Here is a 14,553-nt window from a genome sequence, read left to right on the forward strand (position 1 = left end):
ACTAGGAAGCTTGCAAAGTGGCAGGATCCACAAAGACTTTTATGAACATAATTGATTACCCAAACAACCAAATCATGACCAGTTCAACAGAAGTCTTCATTCCTAGTGAGAAGTGTCCAGTACTTCACTCCTGTTGGTGGGGCAAATCCTCCTTTTCTTCCCCCCAATCTGATTCACGTAGTAGTGTGGCTTCAACAGGGCTATCATCATTGCATATCAATGCACTTGCAAGAGATACACCTCCTAACAGGAGTACAGTATGTACAAATGTGTCCACGTCTGATTGTATCAGATTTACTCCAACATGCCTTTGCTGTGCTCAGATGCAAGTAAAGTTACACATATATTTATATATAAGGATGTACGCATATGTATTTTTTGAGCAATACAGAAATGTCTATCTTACGTGAAAACCAGAACTCTGATGTCCATCTCTAAATGATCTCATGTGTGTATATACTCTAGTAGCAACTACCAGTGTGGCTTGTTTGTTTGGTTGTGAATCAGGTTTTAGTTCTGGCTTTATATAGGACAATGGAAACCTAGGAATACCCTTTATAGCAAGGGCATCTAAATGTGGCCCGCCCCCTGCTGCAATCCAGCCCACTCACTGGTGGCCTCAAAACAACCTTGGCGCCCCAAAATCACCCCTCTCACTGGCCGGCTGTCAACTTCTCTAATTCTACTGCAGTGAGAAGCACCATGGACGCTTCTCTCTGCAATGGATACAAAAACGGCTTAAATGAAGCTGCTGCTTATGCCCAGATGTATCAGCTCCTCCCATAGCCCAATGCAGGTACAGAGCTCTCCACACTGTCTTTAGGACCGATCGGCAGACCCAGTATCTAAACTTTTTCCTTGTCCCAGCATTCTCCTGCTCCTCTCATTCATTTAAATACTGTCAGAAATCGTTCATCGTTAATGAGATCGTTGGTTGTTGATCTAGCAAGTCTGACCGTGTGTATGCACCATAAGGAAAAAGGTTGGACCCCCCTGCTTTATAGGGCTCTTCTAAAAAGGGCCTGCTATAAGATATTTTTTTGTTTTTGTACTTGTCTGTAATAATATTCACTGCCTACATTTTGTTTAGCTTAGGTATACAAATAAATATATTAGCATTTTAAAATACTGTAGAATAATTAATGATATGAATAATGATATGAATGAATGTTGATTATATTTGTGCAATTTCTGACATTTACCTTGTAGAGTTGCCAAATCAATGAAAGTTCCTGTCTATGAAACGCCAACTGGCTGGAAATATTTTGCAAACCTAATGGACTCAGGGCGATGTTCTCTTTGTGGAGAAGAGAGTTTTGGCACAGGTAAAATATATATTTATATACAATGTCTTTATTATGAAGATGCTTTGTATAGTGAATTAAGGAAATGTGAATATATTTATTGTTATTGAATAGGGTAATGAAACAAATACACACTCAGGGGAAGATGTATCAAGCCTTGGAGAGATATATAGTCTACTTTATCTCTCTCCAAGGCTTGATACAGCTCCCCCTTTGGAAAGAGATAAAGTGGAGAAGTTGCCCATTGCAACTTCTCCACTGCCCATCATTCGTTTAGCCCCTATTTTAGCTCCTACTTCAACATTTTTCATCAACACTGTTCTGGGCAAATTTTCATCTCTCAAGAACTCCAACACGAAGACCTTTCCTAGGCCCATTCCTTCCGACAACAGGTCACTATGGAATTAGATAATTACATTATCCATAAAGGTATCTGGTGGCCTGAATTTAAAACTGATGTGGAATATTTTGTTAAAGATTGTCACATTTTTGTACAAAATAAATCCCTCCGTCCGTTATCTGCAGGCATACTACTACCTCAGTCAGTGTCATTCATACCATGGAATACCATTTCAGTGGACTTCATTATAGAGTTTTTCCCAAACTCGGTTCTCAGGGAGCACTAACAGTGCATGTTTTCCAGGTCTCCTTACAGAATCACAGGTAAAATAATTAGCTTTAAAAATGTATCAGCGAGTAATAAATACACCTGTGCACCAACTAGGAAAAATGGAAACCATGCACTGTTAGTGATCCCCGAGTAATGAGTTTGGGAAACACTGCCCTAGTGGACATTCAGTCACCTGGCTTGTGGTGGACTTATTCATCATATTTTGTCACCGTGAAAGGCCTTTCCAGCATGTTTTTATTTGGTGGTCATTTTATTTAACATAATTTTTATCTGTACTGAATGTCTGTTGAAATCATGTCTGATCGCAGAGTTCCATTTGTCTCAAAATTCTGGAAGCTATTCTGTTATAAAGTGGTAATTAAAACTTGTTTATTTTAAGCCTGTCAACCCCAGACTAGCTGAAATGGTAAACCAGACTCTGGAATCGTATCTCCAGAATTATATTTCTAATAATTTAGATAATGACCTATTAATATTAGCCATTGCTATAAAATTTACTAGCTGAAGTACCCGGTGTTGCCCGGGTTTCAATCTTCAAATTATTAAGTTTTATTATGTGATGTCGTCCAAATCCACTCAGTGGAAGGCCCAGATCAGGCTCCCTGGGTCAAAGTTCTGCCCGGTGCACTTCGCCGTGAGGTCCGACCATGGCCCTAAGCACTCCACTAGGCATCCCAGAGCAATTGCCATCCCACTGTGAAGTTTTCATCCAAATCATCCAGTGGCAGGCCCAGAATAGGCTCCCCGGTGAAAGTTCTGCCCAGCATCCCTGGGTCAAAATGCTGCCCAGCGTACATCAATGGGTGGTCCGGCCGGAACCTCAACCTCCTATTATGTCTTCTGGGATCTATTGTTACCACTCTGTGAAGTTTTCGTCCAAATTATGTTATGTCGTATAAATCCATCCAGTGGAAGGCCAAGAACAGGCTCCCTAGGTCAAAGTCCTGCTCGGTGCACTCCGCCGTGAGGTCCAACTGCAACCCCAACCACTCCACTAGGCATACCAGACCAATTGCCACCACTCTGTGATGTTTTCATCCAAATCCATCCAGTGGTAGGCCCAGAGTAGGCTCACCGGTGAAAGTTCTGCCCAGCGTCTCCGGTCAAAGTGCTGCCCAGTGTACACCAACGGGAGGTCTGACTTCAACCCACTAGTATGTCTTCTGGGATCCAATGTTACCACTCTGTGAAGTTTTCATCCAAATCCATGCAGCGGAAGGCTCAGAACAGGCTCCCTAGGTCAAAGTTCTGCCTAGTGCACTCCGCTGTGAGGTCTGACCGCATCTCCAACCACTCCACTCCACTAGGCACCACTCTGTGAAGTTTTCGTCCAAATCCATGCAGTGGAAGGCTCAGAACAGGCTCCCTGGGTCAAAGTTCTGCCCAGCGTACACCAATGGGAGATCCGACCGGGACCCTAACCCCCCTAAAATCTGTCCAGGATCCAACTGGACCAACTCGCATTAGTTTCATCTAGGGGTGAGCGGGTTCGGATTTCTGAAATCCGAGCCCCCCCGATCCGAGGCCGATCCGAGTCAGGCTCGACTTTTCCCGCCTGACTCGGATCTGAAATCGAGGCAAAACGTCATCATCCCGCCTTCCGGGTCTCGCGGGTTTTGGATCCTATATAAGGTACCCGCGTCGGCGCCATTTTCTCAGTCGGCTGTGGACGGTGAAGAGGGAGGATGGGAGTTAGGGCTGGCTGGGCTGTGTAGTGTAGTGTAGTGTAGTGCAGAGTATTGTTGTGCTGTGCTGCGCTGTGCTGCTGTTGTCCATAGGGGCTGTGTCCACTACTTCAAAGTCCATAGGGGCTGGCTGTGTTGTGCTGTGCTGCTGTTGTCAATAGGGGCTGTGTCCACTACTTCAAAGTCCATAGGGGCTGGCTGGACTGTGTTGTGCAGTCAGTTGTCCATAGGGGCTGTGTCCACTCCAAAGTCCTGTGCAGTGTCCCAGTCCTAAAGGGGTGCTGTAGTGTTGTCCAGGGGGTGCTCTGTCCGTCAGGGGTGCTCCCCCCAAGTGCTAAAAAAAATATTATTTTTTCTGTGTTTGTGAATTGTGTGCGCAGTAGCCGCACGTGCATCAACAAAGTAGTGCCAAGCGTGCACCTGTGTCATAAGTAAAGGGCCGGCTGGCTTGACCGTTAAAGGGTGCTGTAACCCCCAAAGTACACTCCAAACCAAATAAAAAAATATTTTCTGTGTTTGTGAATTGTGTGCGCAGTAGCCGCACGTGCATCAACAAAGTAGTGGCAAGCGTGCGCCTGTGTCATAAGTAAAGGGCCGGCTGGCTTGACCCTTAAAGGGTGCTGTAACCCCCAAAGTACACTCCAAACCAAATAAAAAAATATTTTCTGTGTTTGTGAATTGTGTGCGCAGTAGCCGCACGTGCATCAACAAAGTAGTGCCAAGCGTGCGCCTGTGTCCTAAGTAAAGGGCCGGCTGGCTTAACCGTTAAAGGGTGCTGTAACCCCCAAAGTACACTCCAGTCCAAACCAAATAAAAAAATATTTTCTGTGTTTGTGAATTGTGTGCGCAGTAGCCGCACGTGCATCAACAAAGTAGTGCCAAGCGTGCGCCTGTGCCATAAGTAAAGGGCCGGCTGGCTTGACCGTTAAAGGGTGCTGTAACCCCCAAAGTACACTCCAGTCCAAACCAAATAAAAAAATATTTTCTGTGTGTGTGAATTGTGTGCGCAGTAGCCGCACGTGCATCAACAAAGTAGTGCCAAGCGTGCGCCTGTGTCATAAGTAAAGGGCCGGCTGGCTTGACCGTTAAAGGGTGCTGTAACCCCCAAAGTACACTCCAAACTAAATAAAAAAATATTTTCTGTGTTTGTGAATTGTGTGCGCAGTAGCCGCACGTGCATCAACAAAGTAGTGGCAAGCGTGCGCCTGTGTCATAAGTAAAGGGCCGGCTGGCTTGACCGTTAAAGGGTGCTGTAACCCCCAAAGTACACTCCAAACCAAATAAAAAAATATTTTCTGTGTTTGTGAATTGTGTGCACTGTGGCTGCACGTGCATCAACAAAGGAGCAGCGGAAGGCTCAGAACAGGCTCCCTAGGTCAAAGTTCTGCCTAGTGCACTCTGCTGTGAGGTCTGACCGCATCTCCAACCACTCCACTCCACTAGGCACCACTCTGTGAAGTTTTCGTCCAAATCCATGCAGTGGAAGGCTCAGAACAGGCTCCCTGGGTCAAAGTTCTGCCCAGCGTACACCAATGGGAGGTCCGACCGGGACCCTAACCCCCCTAAAATCTGTCCAGGATCCAACTGGACCAACTCGCATTAGTTTCATCTAGGGGTGAGCGGGTTCGGATTTCTGAAATCCGAGCCCCCCCGATCCGAGGCCGATCCGAGTCAGGCTCGACTTTTCCCGCCTGACTCGGATCTGAAATCGAGGCAAAACGTCATCATCCCGCCTTCCGGGTCTCGCGGGTTTTGGATCCTATATAAGGTACCCGCGTCGGCGCCATTTTCTCAGTCGGCTGTGGACGGTGAAGAGGGAGGATGGGAGTTAGGGCTGGCTGGGCTGTGTAGTGTAGTGTAGTGCAGAGTATTGTTGTGCTGTGCTGCTGTTGTCCATAGGGGCTGTGTCCACTACTTCAAAGTCCATAGGGGCTGGCTGTGTTGTGCTGTGCTGCTGTTGTCAATAGGGGCTGTGTCCACTACTTCAAAGTCCATAGGGGCTGGCTGGACTGTGTTGTGCAGTCAGTTGTCCATAGGGGCTGTGTCCACTCCAAAGTCCTGTGCAGTGTCCCAGTCCTAAAGGGGTGCTGTAGTGTTGTCCAGGGGGTGCTCTGTCCGTCAGGGGTGCTCCCCCCAAGTGCTAAAAAAAAAATTTTTTTTTCTGTGTTTGTGAATTGTGTGCGCAGTAGCCGCACGTGCATCAACAAAGTAGTGCCAAGCGTGCGCCTGTGTCATAAGTAAAGGGCCGGCTGGCTTGACCGTTAAAGGATGCTGTAACCCCCAAAGTACACTCCAAACCAAATAAAAAAATATTTTCTGTGTTTGTGAATTGTGTGCGCAGTAGCCGCACGTGCATCAACAAAGTAGTGGCAAGCGTGCGCCTGTGTCATAAGTAAAGGGCCTGCTGGCTTGACCGTTAAAGGGTGCTGTAACCCCCAAAGTACACTCCAAACCAAATAAAAAAATATTCTCTGTGTTTGTGAATTGTGTGCGCAGTAGCCGCATGTGCATCAACAAAGTAGTGCCAAGCGTGCGCCTGTGTCCTAAGTAAAGGGCCGGCTGGCTTAACCGTTAAAGGGTGCTGTAACCCCCAAAGTACACTCCAGTCCAAACCAAATAAAAAAATATTTTCTGTGTTTGTGAATTGTGTGCGCAGTAGCCGCACGTGCATCAACAAAGTAGTGCCAAGCGTGCGCCTGTGTCATAAGTAAAGGGCCGGCTGGCTTGACCGTTAAAGGGTGCTGTAACCCCCAAAGTACACTCCAGTCCAAACCAAATAAAAAAATATTTTCTGTGTGTGTGAATTGTGTGCGCAGTAGCCGCACGTGCATCAACAAAGTAGTGCCAAGCGTGCGCCTGTGTCATAAGTAAAGGGCCGGCTGGCTTGACCGTTAAAGGGTGCTGTAACCCCCAAAGTACACTCCAAACCAAATAAAAAAATATTTTCTTTGTTTGTGAATTGTGTGCGCAGTAGCCGCACATACATCAACAAAGTAGTGCCAAGCGTGCGCCTGTGTCATAAGTAAAGGGCCGGCTGGCTTGACCGTTAAAGGGTGCTGTAACCCCCAAAGTACACTCCAAACAAAATAAAAAAATATTTTCTGTGTTTGTGAATTGTGTGCACTGTGGCTGCACGTGCATCAACAAAGGAGCAGCGCCAAGCATGCGCCTGTGTCCCATAAGTAAAGAGCCGGCTGGCTCATTTCTTAAAGGGTGGTGTAACCCACAAAGGGCCTGATTCAGACCCACTCGCGAGCGGCTGTCCGCTCGCAAGTGGGTCGATGTTATGGACTGAGCATGCGCACGACGGAGGGAGCTCCGTCGTGCGCATGCGCCAGACGCGACGAGCGAAGGAAAGTCCTTCGCTCGTTGTGTCCGATCAAAGGGGGCGTGTTGTCAATGTTGATTGACAGCACGCCCCCTTTGGTGGGCGTGCCGGGGGCGTGCCTCCCTGACGGGGGCGTTCCCACGGGAACGCCTCCCGTCAGAAGCCGGCCCACTGACATCACTAGTGATGTCAGTGGGAGTGATTTTGGCTCTGATAGAGCCAAAATCACTCCGGAGCTTGCGGTTGAAAACCTCAACCGCAGGCTCCGGCTCGCAATTTCGATGGTCGCGATGGTCACGACCATCGCGGCCATCACAATGCACGCTCGTATAGCCTGTGGGTGGTGACCCACAGCTATACGAGCGTCCAGGAGGACGCTCCATTTTCATGGAGCCCGGCCCTCATTCAGAGCGTGCGCTCTGCTCAGAGCGTACGGCTCTGAATGAGGGCCAAAGTGCACTACTCTCCAGCAAAAATAAAAAAATATTTTCTGTGTTTGTGTGCGCCTTAGCCGCACGTATATATCAATATAACATAAATGGAGGACCAAACTTTCTCCGATAAAAATAAAATAGGGAAAGATCAAGAACCACTTCCTCCTAGTGCTGTTGCTGCTGCTGGGAGTTGTTCATCATCCCAGAGAGGAAGTAGGAACACCACTACTTTTACTAAACAATTGACCCTCCAACAGTCCCTAGCGATGAGGATGAAGTACGACAGCAGTCATCCTGAAGCAAAACGTATAACTGAGGCCTTGACTGCTATGTTGGTGTTAGACGTGCGTCCGGTATCCGCCATTAGTGCAGTGGGATTTAGACAATTGATGGAGGTAGTGTGTCCCCGGTTCCAAATCCCGTCTAGATTCCACCTGCATCCTCAAAGCAGCAGCGACAAGTGTGCGTCTATCTGTTAAAGGGTGGTGTAACCCTCAAAGTGCGCTCCACAAACAATAAAAAAATTCTTTTTTTTTTTCTGTCTTTGTGAAATGTGTGGGCTGTAGCCACACCTGCATCCTCAAAGCAGCAGCGACAAGCGTGCGTCTGTCTGTTAAAGGGTGGTGTAACCCTCAAAGTACGCTCCACAAACAATAAAAAAATTCTTCTTTTTTTTCTTTGTGAAATGTGTGGGCTGTAGCCGCACCTGCATCCTCAAAGCAGCAGCGACAAGTGTGCGTCTGTCTGTTAAAGGATTACATCGGTGACAACATCCAAGTAGGCATGTCAGACAGTCCGTACCTGTACTGGCAGGAAAAAGAAGCAATTTGGAGGCCCCTGTACAAACTGGCTCTATTTTACCTGAGTTGCCCCTCCTCCAGTGTGTACTCCGAAAGAGTGTTTAGTGCAGCCGGGAACCTTGTCAACGAAAGGCGTAGGAAGTTGCTTCCACAAAATGTGGAGAAGATGATGTTCATAAAATGAATTATCAACTCTTCCAGGGAGACCAGCCTCCTGAACGTACAGAGGGACCTGTGGTTGTGGATTCCAGCGGGGACGAATTAATACTCTGTGAGGATGAGGATGTACACAACACTGAAGAGGGTGAGGAATCGGTGGATGAGGACGACATCTTGCCTCCGTAGAGCCAGTTTGTGCAGGGACAGATTAATTGCCAGCTTGTTTTGTGGGGGCCCAAACGAACCAATCATTTCAGCCACAGTCGTGTGGCAGACCCTGGCGCTGAAATGTTTGGTTTGCTAAAGTGTGCATGTCCTGTTTATACAACATAAGGGTGGGTGGGAGGGCCCAAGGACAATTCCATCTTTCACCTCTTTTTTTTCTTTGAATTATGTACTGTTTGGGGCCTAGTTTTTCAAACTGCCATCCTGTCTGCCACTGCAGTGTCACTCCTAGATGGGCCGCGTGTTTGTGCCACCCACTCGTATCTCTTAGCATAGTCATCCAGCTACCTCGGTGCAACCTTTTGGATATAAAAACACTATTGTGAGGTGTGCGGTGTTCAGAATAGACTGGAAATGAGTGGAAATTAAGGTTATTGAGGTTAATAATAGCATAGGAGCAGAAAAACACACAAATTCTGTGATTTTAGGTGTTTTTATGCTTTTTTTAAAAAAAAAATACAGATCCAAAACACAAAACCCAGAACCCAAAACATGGAAGGGTGGTTTTGGCAAAACCAATCCAGATCCAAAACACGAAGAAAGATCCAGATCCAAAACCAAAACACAAAACACGAAAAGTGGCCGGTGCACACCCCTAGTTTCATCCCAAGTCATGCAGGGGTGCCCGAAAGCATACTGGACAGACAGATAAACAAACAAACAGACCAATGAATTTTTTATATAGATGAGCATCTAAGAATGCCCGACCATTCTTTAAAAGTTGCTGCTGATGATAAGATTATTGGCATCTCTCACTATCTGACTGGAAACCAGAGCAATTCTCTGTTTTGTTCCGTGACAAAGTCTTAAAACTGAAGTATTTATAATTTTCTCCTAGATTTCATCAGACCATTTCACATTGTCAGTCAAGTAGCCTTCCATCTTAAATTACCATTCTGACTAAAAATTCTAAATGTCTTCCTCATTGCTTTGCTAAGACCTTTATCAATCTATTATTATTTTTACCACATGAACTTGTATCTGCTGCTGTTCACAAAACATTTGCAAAATGTTCTAAATTCACCCTTAACAACTTTTAGAATACTCCAGGGTAAATTTACTAAAGTGAGAGTTTTTAGAAATGGAGCAGCAACCAATCAGATTCTAGATATTATCTTCTAGAAGTTGAAAGTTAAATGTTAAGTAGAAACTGATTGGGCAACATCTCCATTTCTACAAACTCTCACTTTAGTAAATATACCTCTTATAGTTCATATATTAAGGCATCTATCTTATGCCCATGCTTCTCATCTGAATGAAAGCAATGAGCATGTTTAATGTCTGAAAAATGAAAAATATGATACTTCAGTGTGCAGCAGAGCATGTCATAATGGGACACTCCAGTTAATTTTTTAAACACTTCAATGTCCCCCTAATTTTCTAAGGTAAACACTGGCCTCATGACCCAGTGGGAGAAAGTAGTTTCCCAAGATTAGGGAGTTGTGTAAGTTTTATGACCTTACAAGTCTCTAGCATATTTTCCCATTTCATGTATCAGTTGCCAAGTGTCCCTAATTTCCATGGAAAGTCACAAATTTGTCCAACTTTAATCAGTTTATGTTTTATATTTGCTGCTAATTAAGAATAAAGCTTTGCCGACATATTTTATTTTACATTTAAAAGCCGGAAGCAAAGTTGGATGTAAATCAGTTATATGTGCTCCAGCTTTGTGTGCACGGAGAAAAATGTACATAAAGAGCACGGAGGTCATTTATATATGACGGGAGTGACATAAACCTCTAGTCTGTCACTCTGCACACTCTGGGATACAAAAGGTTAGCTTGTTATAAAGGGGGAGGGGTTAAGTTTTATGGGGGCCAATGATGGGCATAGTTGACTTAACGAGTGGAGTTGGTTTGCAGGTTTTATGGGAAAGTTAGATCTTGGCTCTCTCTCTTTTCTTCTGGATTTTGACCACCCATCCTCCCTAGAGGGTTTTTTCTCTGGAAGTTTGGTGTCTGCTTTGGTTTGAGGTGGCTGGTTTTGTAGGTGATTTGTCTCCTGAGGGGTTGCCCGTGTGGCTGGGGCAGACACGAGGGCGGTGTGATTACCACCGGTCCAGGTGGGTACGGTGCTCCTCGGCTGCCCAATTTGTTGTAGTCCACGTAAGGTCGGGCAGGAGGCCTAAGACCTTGCAAGTTGTAGGGATAAGGGGTAGACACTTATCTTGTGGCGGGCCGTTCAGGTCCATTGTTTGTTATTTTTATTATATGTTATGAATGTTCATTTTGCTATGTGCTAGACCGTCCACGTTCCCGCCACCATTTCTTTAGAAGGTTAATTTATGGTTAGGAATAATTTAAAGTATTAGATATCTAAATAGGCTTATGTTATAGTCCACTAAAAAGTTGACCAGTTTTCCCGCAACGCACTGTGGGCCTGATTCAGAGACGGATGCTCTGAAAGAGCACTCGCTCTGAATCAGGGCGGTTTTTTTTTGTGCGGCCTCCTGGCCGCTCGCATAGCTGTGGGTGACCACCCACAGCTATTGCGAGCGGCCGGGATGATGGTCAAGACCATCGTGACCATCGGGGCTTGCAACGAGACCCTTGTGGTAGGGTCTCGTGGCCGCAAGCCCCAGAGAGCTCCTGGCTCTAATAGAGCCGGAAGCTCTCTAACTGACATCACTGGTGATGTCAGTGGGGCCACCCACAAACAGCAGGCGTTCGCATGGGAACGCCTCTGTTTGTGAAGCCACCCCCCCGCCACGCCTTTTGTAGTGAGCCACAGAGCGAGAGAATTTCTCTTTCGCTCCGGGGCTTGCGCACGCACAGTGCGGTCGCTGCACGTGCACAGAGCACACCATCGACCCGCTCGCAAGTGCTCAAGCACTTGCGAGCGGGTCTGAATCAGGCCCTGTGTCTGCTTCATTATTTTAGCATTAAGATATGGTGTGTTTGTTTAGCATGAGTGTGTGAAGTGACCGACGATAGTGTTTATGTATTTTGTGATTACCCCATTGTATGCTTGGTTTCCTACTAGTCATGCACATCAGTGCGCATTTCCAACATTCTGCATAGTGCAAAAGAGACTTATCTACGCTTATGTCTAACTTTGCATAGCCTGCTGTTCCATCAACATGCCCTTGCTGAGCTTTGATTACCTGAGAATCTCTCATTACAGCCTAGCTCTGCCATTGTGAGTGGTGATTCAATTAAAATGCGCACTGTTAGAAGTGGAGTCCACCAGTGGCGTCCCTCCCCGCGGTGTCACCCGGTGTGGGGAGGGATGCTGTGCCGAAAAGGGGTGTGCCCTCGCGGGCAGGGAAGTAGCCACGCGGGAAGGGGTCGTGGACTCACAGCCGAACCTCCGTGGTCTGACTCCCGTCACCGTGCTGCTTATCACTGGGAGGCAGGGGGTGTGCCGGTGGTGCGGACTGTGAAGTGGCGGCCGGCACCCTCACAGTGTCAGGAGCTGATTGCTGCACTTATACAGTGCAGCACCCGGCTCCTGTCACTGAGGGGGAGTTTGCACCTTGGTGTCACCCCTCGGCGGGTGACACCCGGGTGCGGCCCGCACCCCCCTTGTGACGCCACTAGAGTCCACTACTGTGCAGTCTCCAACAATATGGCTCTTGAAGGGATAATTCAGCTCCATTACCAAGATGGCCACTGTTACTGTAAATGCGCATGTGCAACAGCATCTTTTTCACTGTGTACGAGTGATACAGTGGAGGACAGTTGTCCTCCCCTTAGTGTCCTGAGACATGTACTATCATATGACCACTGTTCCAGCATCTGCATCATTAGCGCAATACCTGAGACATTCACTGGCTGGTGGACTGCCTAACCCTGCTCCGCTACAAGCTGTGATTCATGCTTTGGACATGCAGTGTAACAGTGAGTACAACTGTACACAATAAACCACACAACCTGGTTAAGTTCCACTGGACTAGTTGCTTAGATTCTTTATACATCCGCTGGTGTGTACACAACTCTGCTAAATCACCGGGTTGTTCACACATTTCCAACACATACGACTCTGTACCGGCTGTACTTACATACTCCCAGTTTTTGTGCATGAACAATGCAAAAGACACCGCAAGATGTACACTACAAATAAGCATACGCACAACTATTCCTCAGTCCCTCAATTTTTATGTATTATTATATAGCTACTGTATATATTTATTGAGATACATACAGTAACACTGTCAAGTATAGATATTTATTCTATCCTAGAGGCTGACTTTTTACTGCGTCTGCTGCAAATACATGTCATGTGTGGTACCTAATACCTGACAGATTCATAAGACTTTTTTTGTGTTTCTCGAATATCCGTTAATTATCAGATACAGGATGTGAAATGCATCATACACAGGTACTTGGGTGAATGCTAGACATGCTGTATTATTGTACTGCACTGTAATGTAGATGTTATCGTGTGGCATAATGATGTATTATAAGGGATTAAACACTGCCCTTGGGTAGATCCATTCAGTTATATGCCATCTAGCAGTGAGGCTTCAATAGGAACAGTTGTAGTTATATCTTGTGGTTGTTTTTTTCCCTGTAAATTTCATTGCAAATAAAGGTTTCGTATGGCTTCTTCAGGATCAGATTTCCTTTGGATTTAGGTGCTTAATAAAATGGGTGAAGAAGGCTTAAGAGAATTTGTATCAAATGAAAAAGCTTTGGAAGTTGTCATTTATGTGCTTATTTACAATTATCTAAATAGAACTATAGGTCTCAGAAAGCCTGGGCTATCATGGCATGCCGATGCAGATACAGAGCTGTCAGGGATTGTTGTGACTTCTAATCCCGCACATTAATCTAATGTTCTAGTAACTTTATTTTGTTACCCTAACCCCTCCCGAGGTTGGTAAGAGTTTCAGGGGTAAATGTAATAGCCTGTGACTTGCAGGTATTGTCCAGTTTCCGGCAAGTCTGCCCAGTGTTTGTAAAGGCGCAATAATTTAATAGGCAAAACCACACTGGGAGTTGTGGGGCCATGCTCATAGACTCATTGAATTAGATTAAGGGAATTGGTATGAAATACCGCCGGCCGCATGGCCGACCAAAGCAGAGTTCCCGGCAGCGGAAGCCCGACAGCGCTGGAAATCCTGATCGTCGATAGGTAAGTACTGACTAACCCAACCCCCTAACTCTCCTTAGGGGTGTCTAACCCTAACCTCCCCCCCCAAGTGCCTAACCCTAATCCCCCCTCTAAGTGCCTAACCCTCCCCTTCCCCGCTGCCTAAACCTAAGTCCCCCCCGAGTGTGCCTAACCCTCCCAGGGGGTGCCTAACCCTAAGTCCCCCCCAGGTGCCCTAACCCTCCCTCCCCCCGCGGCTGTCTGCTCGCGGCGCCCGGTATCTCTTTGATAGGCCTGTCTCCCGGCGTCGAGGAAATGACAGGCATCTACATCTAGACGCCCGGCATTTCACCCTCACCGGGATATGACAGTCGGGAAGCCGGCTGCCGGTATTAAGGCAGCCGGCTTCCCGATTGTATACCAGATTAAGTGGTGTTGGCAGTGGGGCGGGGGAGCAGATAAGTCAGCACCTACCTCGGTCCCAGCACAGATTTTTTTAAAATTCATGCCAGCTCTAAGGACTGTCACCAATGTGGTCACCTTCACGGGCGGGATGGGGGCATGGTGGGGTATGACACTACTGAGAAATCTGTGTTTTAAATACAGGGGATGTAACTGAATGAGAAGGTGCCCACAAATCACACTATTAGTTCAGTTAATTTAAGTTAAATGTATGAATATGGCATAGCCGGTTTAGTGCTCTGAAAGTAAATGTGCTAACAATGTATGTGTGAGAGTTACCATGTGAGTGCACACTGCTATGAGATAGCAATTATATATATATATATATATATATATATATATATATATATATATATGTATATATATATATAATTAAAGTAACATTTTCATCCACCTTGTGATCCCACTCATACCTTATGTCGGCAACAGCGTATGTCAAATCATCTGGTTTGTTTTCTACACGTATGTGTAACCAGAGAGCTTGATGGGCT

At 46.3% G+C, this 14,553-nt stretch overlaps 1 protein-coding gene across 2 annotated transcripts in view; it reads left to right on the plus strand.

Annotated features, from left to right (window-relative positions):
* Positions 1-14,553, plus strand: part of PGM5 (phosphoglucomutase 5) — a 202,063-nt gene that overhangs the window by 110,712 nt on the left and 76,798 nt on the right. For both annotated transcript variants that reach the window (XM_088476607.1, XM_088476608.1), the window contains exon 7: positions 1,210-1,325. In XM_088476607.1, coding sequence (XP_088332733.1) covers positions 1,210-1,325 — 116 coding nt within the window. The remainder of the gene's footprint in view (positions 1-1,209; positions 1,326-14,553) is intronic.

This window comes from Taudactylus pleione, unplaced genomic scaffold, assembly GCF_031769625.1.
Source record: "Taudactylus pleione unplaced genomic scaffold, aTauple2 ptg000190l, whole genome shotgun sequence".
NCBI lineage: Eukaryota > Metazoa > Chordata > Amphibia > Anura > Myobatrachidae > Taudactylus > Taudactylus pleione.